Here is a 22,360-nt window from a genome sequence, read left to right as displayed (position 1 = left end):
AATCCTACATTTCCCATGAGGCAATTGAATAGCATCTTTAAGTAGACCATCCACTGCCTGTCAAAGTTTTTGATGTCTTGAAACTCACTCAAGAAACTCATCAGATATGTATTTTGATACTTTTGAAAGAATTATAGCTAATGTTTTGTTTCTCGTTCTGTTTTATTAGTGGTTATTGATGACAGAGAAAACCATAGTAAGTAGGGTTAAGAATCTTCATGAATTAGTGAAAAACTAAAAGATGATATGAATGGCAGCTGCTATTTTGAGTTGCCCTGTGATGCAAAAAAAAGGTGCAAGTCCTAAGCATGGAAATCTCCCCTCCCATATGGAGCCAATGCACCATAACATGTACACATAATAACGATGTGCCGTAACATTATTGGATATAACAGTGTAGGAAAAGTGAAGTCTGACAATAAGCATAGAAAAAATGACTTCTTATATATTGGCTTGTACAATATGTGTTATATAATCTTCAATAATTACAGTTGTTTGCTCTCCCATACTCACAACTGACAGCACAGTAACTTTCTGCCAAATAAACAGTCACAGCTTTTGCATTCACTTTATTTCTGTTGTTTCACAATGCAGAGGAAGCATGCATGCAAACACTCTCTCTCACACACACCCACACACACACACACACACACACAAACACACATACACACATTCATACATTTCACAGGAAATCGGCTGGGAGCCCAAAGTGAGAAGTGAAGACGTTGTTGTGGTAAATATTGCATGATATTTCTGAAGGATGGTTCAGGCACTAGATCCAGAAAAACAGCCCGAACTTTCTGCTCCTACTTGTCCCCCTGGCAAACCGCCAAAATATCACACACTTAGGTGCACGCCCACACGCACCCAGACAGGAGAGACCTATCAGCTTCCGCTCTTACTGCTCTCCAGTTAGCCCACTGCGCCGCTCCAGCCCATTATTATTGATGATCTTTTTAATCCTGAGGAAGGAGACCGAAGTAAGGGGCTGTCCTTTGATCTCTACTCTTTGAACGTCAAGTGGCTGTGGCTGCTATTGACTGCTTCTCTGCCCACTCAAACTGGCACACACACACAAACGCACACATATCACTATTGCCTCGGACAGACATGTTGGCCTTAACATCAGCTCCTTTGGATCGGTTTAACAAAATCTGGAGCAGATCCTCTTTCTAAAGCTTGGGAAAATCCATAGCAATCGGTTAATGTGAGGATTTTACTGCCTCTAAGCCCTGGCTCCTCCACCCCGCGTCGTCTCCAGTTAACATATTCATCACCTCTTCCCGCTGCTTTGTTTTTGCTTTCCTTGGCCTCTTACACCACCGTGAGATCCCTTGCCTTTTCACAACATCTGTTAGATGTGTGAATAAATCAACTTGTTGTTTCACTAAGAAGAACAATTGACCTTCAATTAGAAAGAGTATACACACGGATCTTAAGTCTGGGAAATGTGCCATCATTTCTGTTTCTCTTCCTCTCACCCTCAGTTCCGCTGGCTCACTGACCTGCTGTCAATTATCCAACCTCAACCAGCATCTATTTTTCAGAGGTGCTGAGGGATTGGCTGGGAAGAAATGCTTTCCTCCCTTAGCTCCAGTAATAGGCTAAAAGACCATGTTTAATTTAATGGCCGTGAATTTCCTACAGCTCTGAACAGAGGCTTTGCGCTCAATAAAGCATCCTTAAGTAAGCACAACCCATTATTTTACAAACAGGTAGCAGAAGAAAGAAAATATTTAATTGTCAAGGAGAACTATTGGCCTTTTCAGTAACATCCATGTAATAAAGTGAGGGTTAGGGTTAGGGTTGAAAGGTAAGAAGAAGCAAGTTGAACTATTGTAGTAATCTTGGGCTGTGGCTCCTAAACTAATTGTGATGTCACAAATCATGCTCATGGGTACATGTGTTAAACTCTGATTCAAGGTGAGCACAGAGAAACTTTCCCCTTTGAGTAGATGAATGTGAAAATAGCCTCTTTATGTCTATTCTGCACATACATCATTCTGCATAGTGAAGCGTCCAAGTGAAGTAACAATAAGCAAAACACACTGAGTGGAAGAGGGCTTTAACAATAGTAGGCTATTATTTTAATTTTAAAATAGCATATCCACAAGTTTATAAAGATTACTGCTCACCAAATAAACGTGTTAGCAGAGCTTGAGCTATGATTAAATGAATAACTATATTAAAAGCATTTACAATTCTGCAATAGAAAAAAAAAATTTCCTGATGAAAATTCAGCGGCAACATTTTCCCAATTTGTGTAAAGAGTGACTTGAAATAAGTCTGGAATACTAACTGTATAAAATGTAATTCACTGCAGTGTGTGCAGGCTTTACTGTATTGAGATCACAGGATCCTGTGTGTTTCCAGCTCCTCAGTACAGTGCAGGATGAAGTGAAGCCTGTACAACACTGCCCCCAGGGGCTCAGTGCAACACGGCACTCCACCTCTGCCCTTCCCTCCCACGGTGGTTGCGTGAGTGGGTGGATGAAAACTACCAGACAGCCTGACCCAATTAACAACAGTCACTGCCAACCCTGGCATTTTTCCATAAGTGCTGTTTTGAGGGAACCTTTGAGAGTAAATATTTCTGGATTTCCCTGTACTCTAAATATAAGTGACACAGATGAAAACCACCAAAGTCTGGTCATATCAAGATCATGTTGAGCATTGGACCAGATCACCCCTCACACCTTCACCAGCCCACACAAATTTCTAAGAATTAAGCTGAAATTTGTTTGTCATATGACAGGTTTACTTACATGTTATAGAACCAAAGAAAAATGCCGCTCTAGGGCCCTGTTTATGTTTCGAGAGGTTCCCCTGTTATGGTGGGTTTGAGGAAACAACAGGTGAAAGGCCCCTCTGGCAGTATTACGTTTGACAGAGCTATTGGTGCTGATAATACTGACCTGAGCTCTGTGTCTGTCCTCATACTGCTGCAGTCAGTTACTGGGGATTTGGCCATCTGCTTTACTGTTGTGTCTGTTAACAAAGTGAGATCAGGACTCAAGGTAAACATGCAATCCCTACTCATAGATGAATACAGTGCAATCAAGGTATCATTCATCAACTTGTTGTTGCACTAAGAAGAACAATTGACCTTCAATTTGAAAGAGTATACACACGGATCTTAAGTCTGGAAAATGTGCCATCATTTCTGTTTCTCTTCCTCTCACCCTCAGTTCCGCTGGCTCTCCTTCTTGTAGTGACAGACGTCACATGTTTTTCAGATCTGCTAGTCACTTTAGCTCAGCAGTTAGCAATGGCCTACCTCTCTCCCTCTTGTCCTCCAGCTTTATCTCACTCAGTGTGTCTTTTAACTAGTCTCCTGCCTCCTTTAGTGATAATGGTACATGTAATAAATGTAGTATATTTACTGTGTTGGAAGTGAGGCTGGGTGAGTTAGAAGCACGTCTCTGCACCATGGAAACCCTATCATTAGCTACATGCCATACCTGCCAACATACTTGAGTTGACGACAACTACATGTGACCGTAAATGCAACAAAACTGTCACAAGTAAAGAGCCAATTCCTTATCAAACCACCTGTCCAACGAGGATAAACATGTAGAACACGATATTTTATGCTGCCCTATCGGCGATTTAGCTCATAAAATAAAAACTGCCTAATTGCTTCAAAGCCAATTTGTGGGTTTGGGTACTAGGACACATAATTCACATTGAAATTTAGAAACACCTATTTGATTTGTATCGCTATGAAATCGGGAGATCAACGATAGAAATTACCAATCAGGAGCAGAGCTAGAAAAAGGGTTAAAATGAGGGAGATTCCCAGGAAAATCGGGAGTCTTGTCAGGTATATTATTTAGCCCCTATTAGCCAGTGTGTTGCACTTACACAGTGTTGAGAGAAGGTCTAGACCAGGGGCAGAGCTATGGGCTGGCTTTTGGTGTTGCAGCCCCAAATGTTTTCTCGAAAGCCCTGAATCTAACTTTTTAAAATAATCTGGTGAAAGTCATTTTTTCTGGACAGTGATTTCAGCCAGCTGCTGACTGAATCTGAGTGAGTTTTTTTAACAATTGTGATTAAGAGTGAAACTTCTAAAGACACTTCAGTTGAGTCAGTGTTGCAGAGTAAAATGCAATTACAAATGTCATGATTAATATTAAATATAATATAAATGTAATAATTTTTGTTTTCCTTTTGATCTAATTCCTGGTTGTTATTCATTTATTTGTGAATTTCTATGTGCATTGTTTTTGGGAAATTGTTGATAAGGACCAAAATAAATCCCTACTACCGCTAATGTTCACAGTAGTCATACAAGGCAGTAAAATTAAAATCTGCACATGCCAAATAAGGTGCTTTTTCAACTAGGTTTACTAATAGTTATGCACATTTAATTTTACTCAAGATATTTGTGGATGCTTAATGAGGCATATAACTTTGATATCATATTCATTTGTACTATTTCAAGCCAAATTTCCAGAGGCTTTAAGTCCCAGTAGGAAAGCTTTAAGTCCCAGTAGGATATTTCAGCTGTGTGCTCAAGATGACTGAATGGGACTGTCCCACCCAGAGTGCAGAAAGTGTGTGTGGGTTTGTGTTTGTGTGTGTGTGTGTGTGTGTGTGTGTGTGTGTGTGTGTGTGTGGGGGGGGGGGGGGGGGGGGGGGCGATCAAGGCGCGTCCACATCCTGACATAAGATCCAATATCGTCAGACTGAAAGAGGAAAAGAGGGAGAGAGGACTACTGCTGTCATCTCATATCGGCTCAGTGTTGTGGACTCGCTGCTTTCATGGCGCTGCTTGAGTGTTTCTACGGCGCGTTGCTCGGCATGTGTGACTACTGGATCCGCCTTTGTGAGTAAAAAAAAAAAGCCGCTGTTGTGTTCCTCTGTTGTTTGAGAGTGAGGCATGATGACCGATGGTTGCCAGCTGCTTTAAACGAGACCGAGCAGGAAGTCGGGCTGTGTAGCCTTCACACTAAAAGTCATATTTATCGATGACGGGGGCAACAAGTAGAAAGATGCACCCCAAAAATTGAATCAGACACAATGCATAACAAATTGTGACTGTGACACCTCTTTAGCTTCGGTTAAGAATATTTAAAAGCTCGAAACAAAAGCCCATAATGGAAATTAAGTACCCGCACATCACCGACCTTTACTTTGAAGAGACCGATCGGAAGTTGTAGCTGTATTTTAATTAGCTTGACAGTGAAATTATCAGCGCCCATCCCTGTGTTTCTGCTTATTCATGCCTCAAGTGAAAATGGACGAAACCTCTTAAGTTCATCATATAAAATAAGACCATAAAAACCATAAAAATAGGAACAATTCAAATGAAAGTAAATGAAATAAGAAACATTTGGTTATCAATGGATGACACATGGAGTAGGTTACATATATTGAAGAGTTTGATTGTGACATCTGTACCAGTCAACAGTTTGGGCACACATTACACTTGAAAGAGAAAGTGTCTCCAAACATTTTATTGGAACTGAATCTACACTAATAATGCACTGGTTTTGGAAAAAAACATGATTAAAAACATTAGATGGAGTTGCTAACAATTGTTCAATACTTTTCCAGTTATGGAGTCATCCGAGGCTTCAACACTTCTATCAAATAAAGTTTTTTTCATCTCCCAGGCCCTCTGCAACTTTTTTTTACCCCCTCCAAACTAGACACCATGGGAAGAATACTGAGATCAACTTGCATGCGCTTTGCTTTTGCCCTCCACTCATGGTAGCCGGGAAATGTTGAACACCTTCCAGCTCCCGAGCTATTTTAGTATCATATCTCTAACGGATGGGGGCAACAGGTGTGGCCTGCATCACGCAGTGCAGCGCCTGGCACAGCATCACAACATAGCCTCAGCAGGATCCGGTTATTTAGGTCAGACTCGGGGCCCCTCTGGAATTGGAGTTCATAGGGGTTCATCTCAGACTTCTGTGCTTGTTAAAGTGAGCATCCGGAGGGCAGAGGAGCAAGATGCTGAGCTCCCCCAGGTCTTATGGGAAAAGAGCTCACTGCCACTTACCAGTTAGAGGCCTGTTAGGGTAGATGGAGGGCCCCTAACGTCCTACTGTGTGACAGACAAGCAGTCAGTGGCCCCACGTCCCTAACCGACCATCTGTGTGAGTGAGTCATGCACACACTTAGGCTCATGCTTGCCACTGATGCCAGCTATACCGCCTGCCTGCTCACCTACCAGATCTCTATTTTCAGACGAGCACTGAGAGTTTCCTGAGCTCAACATGCAGACACAGACACACACGCATGCAGTACACACACACACACACATCTGTGGTGACGCCACTGCTATAGTCATGCGGGACTATATTAGTATGATTTATAGTAAATTACAGAAGCCAAGCAGAATATGAGCTGATGGGGGCTCAGCTGTTGACATGTACTTCCGAGAAGGCCCTATAGTCACAGTGACAGTTAATTATCAGACCATAAGTAAAAACACTGCAAGCTTAATGATGTGTTAGTAGAGAATACATTTTTCAAACTAATATTTATTATATTTTAATTGTTTTGCCAGTAATAAAGTGTTAACACTCTGCTCCCAATCAATTTCTTTCCTTTATTGTTTTTATAATTCATGTTTTTGTTTCTTAGTTCATTATTTCTGCACACTTGTACTGTGTACCGTACTGCTGAATCCCATTGCTTTCTTTGCTCTTCTTACTTTACCCTGAGGGCTCATTAGTTTCCCTTAGTTTCATTCACAAACTGTTCCAACCCATCAGCAGTTGCTCAAAATTCAACCTGAAGTATGTTTTCTCGAGCGTATACAGTAGTTACACAAGCATATTTTTGAAGTGGCAGCTATTTAAATGTATTGGCATTTCAACTGATGCAGTGCAGTAAGTGGTTTAAAGAGTGATTATTCCCAGAAGGTACAGTTGATTGAAAGAGCCGAATCCTTGCTCAGTACGAACAGGAACAAGTTTAGAAAAACATTTTTACCGTCTGACTAGACATCCTTTCCTAAATCTGTATTTACTGGATTAGACACAGCCCAAAATCCTCTGATATATATATTGCATTTTGGGTGTAACTTTGGACAAACATCTGGCGTGAGTTTAAAGATATAGATCCATATTTTGAGAAGTCACACTTACACTCTGTTTTTTAATTAGATGAGAAGAGTGACACCAATCTCAAATCTACCGCTTGTTGGGTGTTATGTGTGTGAAAATTACTTAGCACTAGAGTACATGTAGTATACGACAATGTAAACATTTAACATTTTACTTTTTACGTTTGCGTTTGCGTTTGAGTTCAGACCTAAATAGAATACTGTATTGATGCTACTTATTGGTATTATTTGTCCCATCTGAATGTACAGTGCCCACTCAACCCTTATGTCACATTTGTACCGGTCATAGAGAGCTGTTTTCTGAGGTAGAAACAAGAAAGAAAACAGCTGCCTGACTAAAACATGCCCTAATGTGTATTCAGCTGAAAACAGGTTCCTAATACAGTAGGTGATAACGTATGTTTGGGAAGGCTTTGAACTACAAGCAAGTGAGGGTTTTGATACTATGCAAAAAGTGAGCATGTTTATGTGTATGTGGTTTGGTGCATTCAATAGCACATCATAATGTATACCCAGTAACCTTGTTGTACCTCTGTGTGACTATAGGAATTAACAGAGCCAGTCATATAGCTTGCAATGTCTGACCATCTTTCTCAGTTCAGTGGATTTATTGGAATATTGTCAGTATTACCAAAGCACATACCCAAGTGTCTCTCCCTCTCTCTTAATCATACACTGTCAATTATCTAGTCATATGTTCCCAGCAGCACTCACTTTTACCAGTTGCTAAGACTTCAGCTGCTCCCTTCTACCTTTTATGCTGTCTTTTCAGAAGCAATTATCATGTTACAGCTCAGCTGATGAAACACTTACCAAGGAAAAGAAAGGCACTAGTAAGGATATAAGGGTACAACATGTAACTCTGGATAGAGATGTGATGACAGCTTAACAACTTATAAACACCACAGTCTCCCCACAGGCTCAGAAGTACAATTGTTATCATTCAGCTTCATGTTAAAGCATTCCCTCTTTATTTTTGTCACAGTACAGCGCTGCCCTGATGACAAGTCATTGGTAACTAGATTAATATTTTGAAGTAGTTTCTGACAATCCTAAATTTGTTATGTTTTATTCTACAGATTTCTGAAAGCAGGAGTTGAAGTTGTGCAGTGTTCTTACTCTTTGTGAACTTCTTTGTGAATGAAACTCACCCACAAACAGAGCAGAACATGGAGCCTTACATGGCAATTTTAGGGGTGTTGATTATGCTAATGATCCCATCACACAAACATGCACTTCCTCATTAGCAGGTGGCATTCATCAAGATGAAACAAGCAATTTACGACAAGTTTGGGCAGTTAAGAATTTGGTGAATCTGAATTGAAACACTTTTACAAGCAAATCTCCCAGAGAACAGTTAGAGAGTTTTATGATAAAAATACAAAAATGTTCTTGAATGAGGCCCCATATGTAATATTCAGGAAGTATTGTTACTTGGCTAAAAAATAATCTAAATTAAAAAATTAATTAAAACTAAAAATCTGCTTATTGAAAATGTATACCGGCCCTCTTCCCCTCACATTTCTTTCAGTTAGTTTCCCAATCCAAGCAGACAAAGTTGTCTTTGGATCTGAAGACCTTCACTGAATGTATTATCTCTCTCACTAACTCACTAACTCCTTCCCTTTCACTTTCCCTTTTTCATCAGACCCCTAATTCTTCTCTGCTGTTAATTCCAGATTTGTAGTAATCCCCCCCCCCCTCCTCCTCCCCCCTCCCCACCCCAAAAAAAAAAGTAGAAAAGAGAAAGAAGAACAAAGATAGAGGTCAGGTGAAAATATGGTTGTTAATTAAAGCCGTTAAGCGCAAATCCACAAAGATTTGTAGAGCAGAGAGGAGTTTGTCTTCCTTACTAAAGCACTTTAATGTTTCCTTTCTGTGAATATGCATTGCATCGCATGCTCTCTGGTTAAACTCCAGTTATTCACAAATATTTTTACATTTTAGGTTTATGTAAGAAACAACCAGGTACATGTAAACAGAAAATATTTTATGTAGGATATGAAGCTTTTTATGCAATGTCAGCCAAGCAACTGTAATATATCAGTCTGAGCATTTAATATTCAACTTCTTATTTCTCTTTGCCATGGATGCTATAGACACTCTGGGGAACGAATCCAATAGATAAAAAAAAATCCTAACTTGATTCATAAAGTCATTGGGCACAAAAAGTAACCAAAAAGCAGTTTCTTAGTGCCACACCTCTACATGCTTGAGCAAGCTTGTGCAAGTCAATTTGTGATGCAATACTCAGAGACTAAAACATAAATGAATTTAAAAAACAACAACAACAACAGAAGAAACACTACTTGGTAGGTGCTCCGTAGGTAGGGGAATAGAGTCACATCACCACATTAATGAAAACTTTTTAACTTCTTGAAGCTTAATGAAGCAGGGTGCCTTGAACTGAAAATAAGTATTACTTGGAAAACAAATGTTACAGATCAAACTTAGACATTTAAATGAAAGAATTCTATGCATGTGTAAAATGATTACACTTGCCTTTAATATATGAAGTGATATGCTTTTGTTTTCATACTATATACAGTACCATGAAAAGTTTATTCAAGAGGGAAATACTTCTATTATAATGAATGATTGTTTTCAATTCTAGTTTGTCACCACTAGAGGGAGCCATATACTCTTCTTTAGCAATAAATCAAGGCTTCTGATGTTTCACTATAGCAGGAGGTCTCCATATATGGGCCAACTCACAAGTTCTTTCTTGTCGGGGCTGTCAGACATTATTTAAGCTCATTTTGTGTGTTATCAGAACTTCCAGTGTGTTAGCATGTATGTGTGGAAAGGCCGAGATAGAGGAAACAAGAGAGGAAATGAGTGATCAGCGTGTGAGATATTGTACCCTTGAGTCATGACTGACATTCATGCTTTGCTTGATGTATATGTGCCTGAGAGACATAGAGATCAAACAATGTTCACTGAGGATGTTGTGCAGGAATGCAGCTTTGAGCTCCATCAATCCCTCCTGCCATGTCTGTTCCTCACACACACACACACACACACACACACACACACACGCACACACACACACACGCATGCACAAACACACAGGTAGCGTTCTCTATTTCCTGCTCTGGTGTTAATTACAGGGACAGATAAAGCCCTGCCTTAGCAACGTATGCCTCTGCATGTGAAATACACCTGTGTGTCAGTGGATCAAAGCTGCCATCCTCTAAGGTGGAATTATTATTCAAAGAGAGGATGTAAATTAAACAGTACTCTGGTGTCATCTGTCTCTCTGTTTCTCTCCCTTGCTCTCTTTCACACACACACACACACACACACACACACACACACACACACACACACACACACACACACACACACACACACACACACACACACACACACACCTGCATAATGCTGTCATTCCACATGCTTTGATGGTGCAAGTAGGTGTGTTTGACAGGAAACAAGGGCTGGGTTGAGGCATGTGGTGAAACACTAGAGCACGCACGGCATGCATATGGAATAAAAAAGGAGAAACACACCGTTCACAGTTGTAGCTGGCAGCGGTACCTATATCGAGCTTTTGAGCATGTGGGTGTGTGCACGCCCGTGGGACCGTAAATGCACACGGTGTCAAAATGTCTGTGTGTGGCTTCTCCGTTTGCAGCTGTGGGATCAAGCCAAAACTGGGAGCTCGATGTGGGTAAACTGTGATTTGGCTATCTCTCTTCCTGGGGGAGATAAATCCTAGCCATGCTGGTGTGTCAGCCACTCAGTAATTACTTCATCCTGTCACGACTGTCTGAGAATGCAAGCCAGTGGGAACTTGCACTGTCGCTCTTTCATTGACACAAGGGAAAAACAGTCAGCATCTCCTTTATATGGCTCAGTGGGAGCTTTAGGAGCGTTAGTCATCAGATGAAAAGATTCAGAGGACTTGAATTTAGCTCAAAAAGTTTGACATCTGTGAATTTACTACCTGTTATACCAGCTAGTAAAGTTCTCATTGATGTGTTTAACCTTCTATCCTCCTGTTGGTATTAATAACGTCATTCCAGGCTGTCTCATGTCAAACTGAAAAATAAGTCTGAAGTGAATCATTTTTTCGTGATCCAGATGTAAGGACTAGTTTACTTGCAATCTCAAATCTTTCACTAGATGTCATCATAGCATCAGCTGCTTTGAGGCATGCTGCTGGTGTAATTTGTGTAATCTGGTCCGACCTGTGAGTTTTGAATAAGGCACAAAATAATGCATAACATGACTCTCTTGTGCAGATGATTTGCACCTGCAGGCACTTTGGGAAGATTTTTGCAGAAATTGCTATATCATGTGTTGTGTTTTTCCATGACCTGAATAGACAGTGATTTCCTGGCTGCACACGCTCTAAAGAGGAATACAAATCTATAGAATATATCTGTAGGATAGGAAGCTTTGGTTAGTTGCTGCTAGGTGTTTATATTTACTTACGACTTAATTGTTCCCAGCTTGTTATGGCCTGGAATGCTTTGATTATAGCCATTTAGGGAGGAAGAGTGGCGTTTGGATATCTTTTGACACAGGAAGCGCGAGCAAGAGAATGTCATTCATTGCTCTCCTCCTGCTCCCGGTTTGACAAAAAGAAGGGAGAGAGGGGAAAAACGAGCGGGGCGCAGGGAGGAGCTGACAGGGCTACGGCAAACACAAAGAATGGCTGCGGCAGTGCACCCCTGCTGTCCCCACTCTGCAGAAACAACACACTAAAAATGAGGGAATCAGTTGTTTACTTTGAGGGTTTCTTTTCCAAATGTCAAGACATAAATGATCAGGTGGACAGGGGCAGCTCTGTCAGGTAGGGGTTCTCCCACTCCTCCCTTTTTTTTTGCTCTTCCTGTCTGTGTTTTGGCATCAGAAAGAGCAAAGGAAAAGCAAAGCCCTGAAAGGATTTCCTCAGTGTTGACTGTGGATGATCCTCATGGCTCCTGCATGCTAAAGCTGGGCAGGGCAGGGCCCGCAAACTCAAAGCCCTGGGGAAATGAAAAACATTAGAGGGGTTAGGATATAGACCTAAATCTCCTCCGAGAGGTTCGCTTTTGAAAAAGATATCTTAAGACAAACATGCTTTTTGCTCTATTCTCTTGACAGAATATTGAATGTTTTTAGACTCAACTTGACAGCTAAATTGTGCGGTCGAGAGTTCATCTTGCTTTCACTGTTTTGAAGGGGAGGGAGTAACGTTGGAGTAAGTTTTGCTGGAGCTAAGGTATGGTGCATGGCTGTAAGTGGGTGGTTTGGGCTGTGCAGTGTGGGAGGCCAGGCCCCAGTGCAAATTAAAGACTTCTCTGTGAAAGTCCCAGACTCAGCTACAGTAATGTGTGTGTGTGTGTGTGTGTGTGTGTGTGTGTGTGTGTGTGTGTGTGTGTGTGTGTGTGTGTGTGTGTGTGTGTGTGTGTGTGTGTGTGTGTGTGTGTCTAAGTGACTGAGCTTGTGTGCAAGCGTCCGGCGGGGAAGAGACCCAGCCCTCTTTTTTTCCCCTTTTTTTTTAACCAGTCATTAAAAATAAGCCACAACTCACCCCTGGTACACACTGAAAGACAGCAAGAGGGAAAGAAAGAATGCATCTCCTCTTTCTCCCTTTCTTTGAGCTTTGCTGCTTCACTAACCAAGTAAAACGGAGAGGAAAAGGGGAGGAGGGGGAGGCTGTGTTCAAGGGGACTGATTCCACTCAGAGGTTTTTAAGACGCACACTCAGACCCCCCCTCCCCCGTGTTTTTTTTTGTCCAGGAGGGGAGAGAGAGAGAGAGAAAGAGATGAATGGGGAAAGGAATGCTGGAGACAAACGAGTGCTCTCGGCAGGAGAGTGGGAATGTTGGAGAGACCATTGTTCCTCCCCCACAAGATTCTGCGGGGAGTGGATGTAAACACACAGGAAGAGAGGGAAGAGGGGTGTGAAAAATCACACCTGAGAGACAGATACAGCTCTGTAGCATCTTCTTGGATATTCATATCAACAGTCTGCATTGCACACTACTTTGGATGCACACCCAGTTGCACACACATGCAGCCCAGTGCCTATAGCTACCGTCTCGTCTTTCGCTCCACCCCTTCAACAGGATGTATAGGGTCAGGGGGTCAGGACTGGAAACCACAAAAGACAGTATGCGTCAGTGTAGCCTGGTTGTTGTTCCAAATCTCCCCTTAGCCCCTCGTGTGCCTCCTACCTTTCTGTCTCCCCCTCTTTTTTCTCTCATTTTCCTCTTTCTTTCACATAACTTTCCATCTCCGTCTCTCGGTCCTCCCCCGCCTGCACCGCTAGCCTCTCCTATAGGAGACATAGAGGGCCTGACGTTTGGTTTTGGGCCCAGATGGCTTTAGCATGCCTCTGGCAGTGGATTAAGCCACCAGTGTCTCCTTTCCCTTCCATGTGCAAGTGGTCAGGACAAAGAACGTCAAACAGGGGAAAGGGGGAAGGAATGCAAGGAAAAACCCCAGGACTGTGAAACAACACACAACGCTGATGTTTCACGGCATTCCTGTAAAAGTAAACGCTTGTAAAAAAAAAAAAAAAAAACTAAAAAAAAAAACTGCCAGCCAGAGTTCCTGTTACTTTTCGTGCTCACTTGTTTTATGAATCAAGTTATGACTTTTTGCCTGTTGGAGTTAATCACCAGATCGTTTGCAGTATTCAAACTGTGCCTTTTTTTTCTAAGGTGAAAGAAGAAGTGAACTTTTGACCACATTCTGCTGCATTTATATGTAAATAGCAGCTGCAGCAAGCAGTGATCCCTCATGTAATGACATGACATCGGCATTGTGTTTCAGCCCTCTCAGTTAGGCTGATTCTTGTGTGTGTCTCTGTGTCAGTCTCTTGTCTTTTGTCTATCTGACTGAGTGTTTGCTATTTTGTCCCAGTGTCGATTACTCCCCAGCCTTGTGGTCATGTTTTCCTGTACTCACAGACTTTTAGTTCTTCTGGACATTCTGTCATGTTTTATCTGGGAACTTGGAGACAGTGTGGTGGCAACATTGCTGTGTTGTTGTGGGTATTTTTAGTTTAGCGGACACTGGCCTAAGTGGCCTGTATTATCCACTTAGCAACACCAAATGCCACCAGCTAGACTCTGTCCACTTATTTTCTTTCGCTCTGTATTTACCATTGTGTGCCTGAATTGAAAAAGTTACATGTTCTTTAGATTTATGTGAGCCTAGTCATCACTCAATCACGAATCCAGTTTCACTGAATGACTAACCGATTTCCTTCAGCTACTTGATTCTGCTAGGACTTGTTACAGCTGCCATGCTGTCATTGCCAGCACATGCAATGTGTCACTCCGCACAGAGCGCCAGTCTACTCTTAAAGTCTCAGTCAGTCCATGAGCAATGCTGTGGGAAATGAGTGCAGTGAAAGCATGCGTGAGATGTGTGGGCGTGTTAGCTTTAGCGTTAGAGCTAATGCTCAGGTTTATGCCCCACAAAGCAGCTGGAATGTACAGGAACTGAAGGAAATGGCACGGCAAACTTATCCTCTGCCCTATCCCCCTTTCTCACCTCCTTTTTCTCACTTCTGTTATTCTTTCTTTATCTCTCCTCCACTCTTCTCCTTCTTACCTTTATATTGAGTGACTATGCTCTTTCAACCCCCTGCAGGCAGGTCTTTTGGACAGAAACAAAAGACTGATGTGTCTCTTCATGTGGTTGTGCACTAGCCAGGGTAAAACTCTGGCCAAGGAGCTGTGGAGAACAATGGAAATGGCCTGAAGCCGTCATAGGTCAGGTCTAATGAGAAAACCCCCTTCATGTAAGAAAAATCTCCATGTGATTAGCCCAAATGGTTCGGTACAATACAGGTTGGAACTTTTAGAATAACCTATTTACACAAATCCTCTATGATTATACCTGACAACCTGGAAACAAATGTCATCTAACTAGTATTTACAGTGTTGATGTTGACAGTTGTTAGAGTAAATGTTAGTTATTTGGGGATTTTAGGTGGATATAAAACAATCAGTTGCATATTTCAGGAGTGATGTTACTTTTTTCCCTACAGGGTTATTTCTAAAATATTGTTCCAACTGATAAATACAGTATGAGTCTGCAAAATGTTAACAAATTAGATTGCTTAGTAAAGCATTCAAAGTAAATGAGGGCTTGATAACAATAGACAGAACTTGAAGTGATAATGTTTTGAATGTACAGTGTTTCGAAAATAAACTTTTGAATTTTATTTCTCTACCCTCATTGGTTTTTAAACCCTCAGCATGTCTCTCCCTGTCTGTCATTGAGTGACAGGGCGAAGAGTGCATCGGGTTATAAAAAAGGAATGCAGGTAACCAGGCTCTCTATTTGAACTTGGAACAACAGGAAAGTGGGTTAAGTGAAGTGAATCTATTGCCTAACAGGGAGCAGCTGCCTGCCAGATTTAGCAGTGGCTGACAGTTGTAAACACTCTCTTATCTAGTGTTTCAGGAGACATAAGCCTGCAAGAGCAGTAACCCACTGTTGACACGGGTTTCTGTCAAAAGGGGGCTCACTGAGCACACCAGTTTGGTGATAGCACTGTTGGTCTGAGCACACTAGAGGCAAATTTAACAAATGTTTTGTGCTGATATGCACACGTAGGTTTAAATTAAGAAAAAAGAAGTATTGATTTATAGCAGATTAAAGCAGTTAGTGCTGGATGTTTACAACTCTGATACCTCTTGCACTTAAAACTCCCGACACTCACACATGCTAAATATACTCCTCTAAAAGCCACTCGCAGACTGCCACCTTCCCCTCATACATACACAGTGAGCTATTGTGTCTGAGAGAGTTCAGGCATCTGGACAGCAGAAACCCTCTCTGGTGACCTCTGACCTCTTGTGGCTGAGAGAATGACATGGGGGCCTCTGTGAGACTTTCGGGTGACTCAGAGGACTTTTAGAGGCCTTTTAAAAGACTATTGTATGCATTGTGTACAGAGTTTGTTGTGTCTCTACAGTATGTGATGATTAGCTGTGATGAGTAATAAACCTGGTATCTTAGCTTATGTTAGCATATTCAAATATTTGAAACTCAAGCTTTTTGTAATTCTAAAGAAATGTTTCCTGTTACTTATAGTAGCTTACTGGTGGCCATGTTGATTGTCATTTTAAGATGTGTCATGTATTGATGCATTGTTGTTCACAACAGCAGTGTAAAGTCACACGGTGTGAACCATTTAGATTATTGTCATCTACTGACAGTGTCCCAGAAACCTGGTGACAAGCCTTTTTGACACAGATCCAGGACAAACTGGTTGGTAGAGTTCAGTATTCAGTACACAAAGCTGAGGCTTCAGGGCTAGAAACATTATTAAATGTCCATTTGCAATACAATCTCTCTATTTTCATATCCTGGTGTTTATGTGAATTTTAAGTTATGTTAGCTGTGACCCATTATTCCTGCTGTGTTTGCTCGGCTGGTGTTTAGGTGAGTGTCACTGCAGCTGCAGTGTACCCTGTCAAGGTAAACAAATGGCCAACAGAAGCTCCCCTCTGCTCGCTGCTGGTAAAACGCCAAGCCTCCCAGCAAACTTCATGTTGCTATGTGTCACCATGGTGACGCTATCACAAAAGACTCCAGCTGGTTCTCTGTGCGTATGTGTGTGACAGAGAGAGAGAAAGAGAGAGAGAGAAAGACAGACAAATGGACAGGGCGAGCAGACGGAGCTGGGCAGTAACTCTGATTTACCCTCGTCCCTCCTCCTCCCCAGTCTTGTTCAGCTCTTCTTCTCTGTTCACTATTCTCTGCCCTCTCCCCTCTGGCAGACCCTCATCCCCAAACACAGTGCAGCTGGGCTCAGCTGTCAATGTTCCCCCATACTACCCGCCCCCTTTCCTGGTCTTTGTATTTGTTTGGATGGTGGTGGATTTGCCCTTGGCCCCCGCGTGGGGGAGCCCGTTCCTGTTAGCTAGCCTCTTAAACCAAACCGTCTGCTCTTTGAAGTGGCCTATCACACAGATACACAGATTGGAGATTACAAGGCAGCTGCCTGACTTCAATCTGTCCAGTAACATGAACATGGTGATTAAATAAAGGAAACAACATACACCTCTGCAGACACACAAATGGGACACAGTGATCAGCAGAGCCAAAAAAGGGGTGGCTAGCAAGTCTGTTTTTGTTCTAGAAACTGGGGAAATGAATGGAGACCTTGCTTTGTCTCAGGGGAGGGAAGAGGGCTTTCTTTGATATTATCAAGCCAAGGGCTGGGGGGGAGTGCTCTGCCAAGAAGAACTGCTATTCACACCAACTTGTCGGCATGGGACTTTTGAAGCATTTGTCGGAAGGGATTTGGCAAAGAGCCACTAGAGTTTTGTCATTCACAAACTCTTCTTTGGGATGACAATGCTCGCAGCAGGCTGCACCTTCCTCTGTGAGATGAAATTCCACAACCCCATTTTCATTAAGTGAGGAAACTTGGGAATGGTATCTCTCTTGCTTTGTGATCAAAGTTCCATTAACTTGATATTATGAAGTGGCAGAGAGACTTTTTTGTGCTCGGCAGTGTCTGTCTGTGATTGGTGAAGAGCTTTCCCACATTCCTTTTTAAGTGTCTGATGGAATCCTGAGTCACATTCCTACTTTACTCTGTCCTTGACTGTGTGTGTGGGAGGTCCAGAGCAACGTAGCTGTCTACTGCTTTCAGGGCTGCAAGCGGATCAAACTACCCTCTTATCAATTCTGTGGAAACTGGAAACTTTGCTCCTGTCCTGTCGAGACAGTTGTTTTTGTCAGCTACTATTCCCCTCACCACTGCCAGACAGACGTAAATTAGAAGATTTATTTATTTTGGAATTAAAGGTTTTTCTGACATGGTTAATAATTTTGATGACACATCTTGGTGGCTGTCATGGCCTGGTTCATTGTTGTCAACAGCCTCTGATGGATGGAGAGTATATCAGTGACAGGAAGTCTGTGGTCTCCATTGATGTGGAGAGGTTGAAACGTTAAGCTGGGTTGTGTCAATGTTATTTGTGTGCCTCCATGCCTGCGTGTGCATGTCTGCAGGCCTGTGTGCGCGTACATGTGTGCGTGGGTATGTTCCAACTCTTGAGTGTGTTTACTTAACCTGTCTCGCCATTCAAAACCCCTGTCATTCTCCAGTGTGTCTGGCTCTCACAGTGACAGCTAGGTGGGACACGGCTTGCGTCTCCCGTTTCATGCAGTGTTTTATTGAGCGGATGAAAACCCTCTGTTCTTTCACCCTTCCCTGGGCCTGGAGGAAGCACACACATAGACACAAATACAGTCAGCCAACATGCACAGACTCTCTCACACACACATGTGTGACTTTTAGATGACTTCAGGGGATAGAAGCTCTGAAAGGGGCTGACATTCTATCCTTTGAACCTCCACGGCTGATAGGGGCAGGACCTCGCCCTCTCCCTCTGTGTGAGTGCATATGTGTGTTCAGTGTGCGGTTTTTGTTCTCTTGTGGGTCTGTACTTGTTGACCTTTCCAAAGATTAGCCCTGGAAGTCGATCATATTCCCCAGACATCTGTGAAAAGTCGAGACAGTGTTGCATATCGTGGCATGCTCAGACGTTTCTGCCTGAAATGGTTTTGGCAGTAATTCCTACATATACAGTATCTCTCAGAAGAAATATATATATGACATTTAGCTGTACAAGTACATACAGTTAGTCATTTTCTCTCCTCCTTCTTGTGGTTTGTTACACCAACATCAAAGACTCTTTTAAACAACTGTGATCTCATCTCAACGCGGCATTCATCCCATCCGAGGACTTTCCAGCTTGTCAAAACCTAACTTAAATCTTGTCTGGGATCATCCAATCACGTCTGTTGGGGCAGGAGGGAGGTAGGAAGGCGGGAGGAGGGCGGTGGATGACTCTGACAAACTAAGTAGATGAAGTCAGCCCTCTTTTCAACTCCAATATGTAAAGGCCTCTCCAGAGCTGTCAGTGAGATGACAAGACACAAAGCAAACAACATTGCGCTTTAATAGTTTTAGACATGGCTGCTCGTGCTGGGTGTGGTTGGCAACAGTTGTCTGCCGCACACAGAGCAGTGATCTCGCCACAGTAGGATGTTTGTCTTTTGTAGGGATTAAAGGGATCCAGGAAACCTGCTGTCCTAGTTTTGCGGCAGAGAGGAGACAGCGACCTAGTTCTGATGATAGCACCAGGCCAGGAAGGAGATTCCAAGGCATAATGTAGTTAGGAGGTGGCTGTTTTGTCTTTTTTTAGACAGGCTGCTTTTTGTCTGTTGGCATGTTTCTGTGCAGGCTTCTGACTAACAGTGTGTGTGAGAGGCTCCATTGTCCTGTAGCTGTAACCTGAGAGGGTGAGACAGACAAAAAAGAGAGAGAGCTGAACAGCGCTATGATGCTTTTTAAATTCTATTTGCTCAGATTTAATATAAAGTTGTGAGAGTTCACCAAGCTCTCTTGCTGTCCTTTACAATATCATTTAAACTATCTGTGCAAACAACATACAGGCACACAAGCATGCAGAGCTATATTTGGCACTATGAAATTGTTGTGGATGTGTACAGTAAGTGCACAGAGGGCTTAACCATCTAGATCAGTGGGTCAAGTGGCTGACATACTAATCCTATTACCAGACGAGGCTCTGATTTGTTAAAGTTGGCCCTAATCTACTGTCCATTTTGACTCCAACACAGAGACCTAAGACCTCTGGGTAAACTGTCAGGGTGTCAGCTGTCACCAAAATCATTTTACTCTCAGGCAGTGGATTGGTTCATCTTCGATATTTTTCCCATCATTTATGTGGTTTTTGCATTATATCCATATCTTTATTGTTGTACTTTAACTCTCTTTAACATACTAAAACATGTTTACCTATGAATTTCTACTATTTACATTGTAGTACTGTGATTGTGGTTGTTCTTTTAACTTATCTTATTCATATATAGATTTTCTTTGCTGTATTGTAATTATTTTCTGCTGTATCAACACAATTTGCCAGTAAGGAACATTAAATAGGTGCCCCAGCAATTTAGTATAGCACCTCTATAAAGTTTAGGGCATCCTAGACGCCCACTTGTTTCAAAATGCACAACTCCAGTTTGTAACATAGCCATTCTGTTAAAAACTTGAAGTCCTTTATGTCATGTTAGCCAAGAGGTTACTGTGCATGCCACATATCTGCAACATCCCTGGTTCGAGTCTGGCAAGGGACCTTTGTTGCATACCATGCCTGTCTCTGTCTCCCGTTGTTTGCTGTCGGCCTCTTCGTGTATAACTGATCACTAGGTGCCAAAAAAATCATCTTTAAGTCTCAAGCCCATGCCGACATACCCTGATGATGTCATCTGGGTTGTCTTCTCAGACATTTGAATGCTCTCTCCAGAGCCACAGGAGACATTATACAATTGTTTTCACAGGCTGGGTAGTTCACCTTGAAATTAGTATGTTTAAAATTCATGGAATAGGCCTTTACATTATTAACTTATCATCTTTGACTTAAAGTTGTATACATTTGTTTTGTAACTATTTGCTATCTCTCTTACCCTGTTTCCTTACTGTAGTGTCATCATGCATCACCACTTACAAGAAAACGCCACCACCAGTCCCACCACGGACCACTCCATCCAAACCCTTCATATCCATCACGGCACAGAGCAGCACTGAGTCTGCCCAGGATGCTTACATGGATGGGGGCTCTGGCCAAAGGACGGGCATCAGCTCCCAGCCAGGCCTGTCCAACTCCACGGAGAGCATCGACAGCATGAAAGCCCTGACAGCAGCCATAGAGGCAGCTAATGCTCAGGTACACGGTCCTGCCAGTCAGCACGTCACCAACAGCACCATCACCATCACTGCCACTGCCACCACCTCCGCCGTTGCGCACGTCTCCGCCGACAGCAAAGCGCAGAGGGAAGCGCTCCGCAAGTGCCTCTCCATAGGGATCCAGGTTTGTGAATGAATCCTCCTGTTGAAGTTGTAAAATGAAACTTGGACGTGCAGTTTGAGAGTTTCTCTCCTCCTCTTAGGTGGACCCAGAGGAAGGAGGGCCGACAGAGGAGCAGTCCAAATTCCAGTCGATAGGAATTCAGGTGGAGGATGAGCGATGGTAAGTACAGAGACAAAGAAAGAAAGAGCAAGCGGTTGCACAAGTGAAACTGGATAAGTCTGATGGGAGGGATGTGGGAGAGATAGAATGAACAGGAAGAGGACTTATGGAAACAGAGAGAGGTTTGTTATGTGCAGTACAAGCTTTCGCCCCCCTGCACTGGCTTACCCGCAGCAGCTGTCCCCAGTTCAGGGGAGGTTGGCGTCAGAGCCCCCTCAGCCAGGGGCCCAAAGTGACAGCTGGGCCAGAGGATGTGGTGCAGGGAGCTGGGAAGGTGGAGGGGGTGAGTTGACAGCCATCTGTTGCTCCAGTCATTGTGATTCAGGCTACTTTGAGGCTGTGTGTTTGTGTATGTGTGGGAGGGAGAGAGAGAGAGAAAGAGGGAGAGAGAGAGAGAGAGAGAGAGAGAGAGAGAGAGAGAGAGAGAGAGAGAGAGAGAGAGAGAGAGACAGAGAGAGAGAGAGAGAAGGGGAGGGAGTTTTATTGAGTTTGTTTAGTTCTGCGAGTACTGAGAGACTGCTGTGCTGTCAGATACAGCCTCTTGGTCTGCAACATGTTCCCAGTTTGAGGAGAAGCAGCCTAGTGTGCATGCTGTTTCATTAGCTCACTGACTCACCAGGCTTATCAAGGCCTCTGGCGGGACACACATGCATTTATGACTGCTTTGTCTGCAATGTCTGCTTTCACTCAAGCTCCCAAAACAGTGACTTTCTGTTTGGCGAGGGAAGTTGACAACTTTAGCCACTGTTTTTTTTTTTTCGTGCTGTAGCCAAGGCATGCTTCAAGAATTCAAAGAGACATCACCATTTTAATCAAAGGTCACAGTGAGGGCTGAGTCCAAGACTTCAAAACACACAGACACTTTTACAGTGTCAGGGAATGTGTGGGATTTTCTGAAAGAGGAGGTCTCAGCTGACTGACCAAGCTCTGTGTTCCCTGAGTTGCCAAGCCAAATATTAACTCATCTAGACACTTTCTAGTTTGCCGAGGCTTGGATGTTACGCAGCACTGCAGCCTGTGCATTTCTCTGGTTAATGTTTGGAGTAGTTGGGAGTGTATTTTTGTTGGTGCGTGTTTGGTTATTTACCTGTTGGCATGCATCTGTGTGTGTTGGTCCGTGTGTTTGTGTGTTTGTACCTGGGAGGTCTGGGCATGTTGCCCCCTACATTAGATTCCCAGACAGTGACAGTGCCAAACTCCTACGGTGTAGCTCCAGTGCTCAAACCCTTAGTTTTGGCTGCGTGTGTGAGAG

General features: G+C 42.9%; 1 protein-coding gene across 3 annotated transcripts in view; it reads left to right on the top strand.

The window, feature by feature from the left end:
- Positions 1 to 22,360, top strand: part of dlgap1b (discs, large (Drosophila) homolog-associated protein 1b) — a 97,437-nt gene that overhangs the window by 66,352 nt on the left and 8,725 nt on the right. For all 3 annotated transcript variants that reach the window (XM_062441905.1, XM_062441904.1, XM_062441906.1), the window contains exons 7-8: positions 20,564 to 20,949; positions 21,029 to 21,108. In XM_062441905.1, coding sequence (XP_062297889.1) covers positions 20,564 to 20,949; positions 21,029 to 21,108 — 466 coding nt within the window. The remainder of the gene's footprint in view (positions 1 to 20,563; positions 20,950 to 21,028; positions 21,109 to 22,360) is intronic.

The sequence above is a fragment of the Scomber scombrus genome, chromosome 20 (genome assembly GCF_963691925.1).
Source record: "Scomber scombrus chromosome 20, fScoSco1.1, whole genome shotgun sequence".
NCBI classification, from domain to species: domain Eukaryota; kingdom Metazoa; phylum Chordata; class Actinopteri; order Scombriformes; family Scombridae; genus Scomber; species Scomber scombrus.
This window is presented reverse-complemented; position numbering and strand designations above follow the sequence as displayed.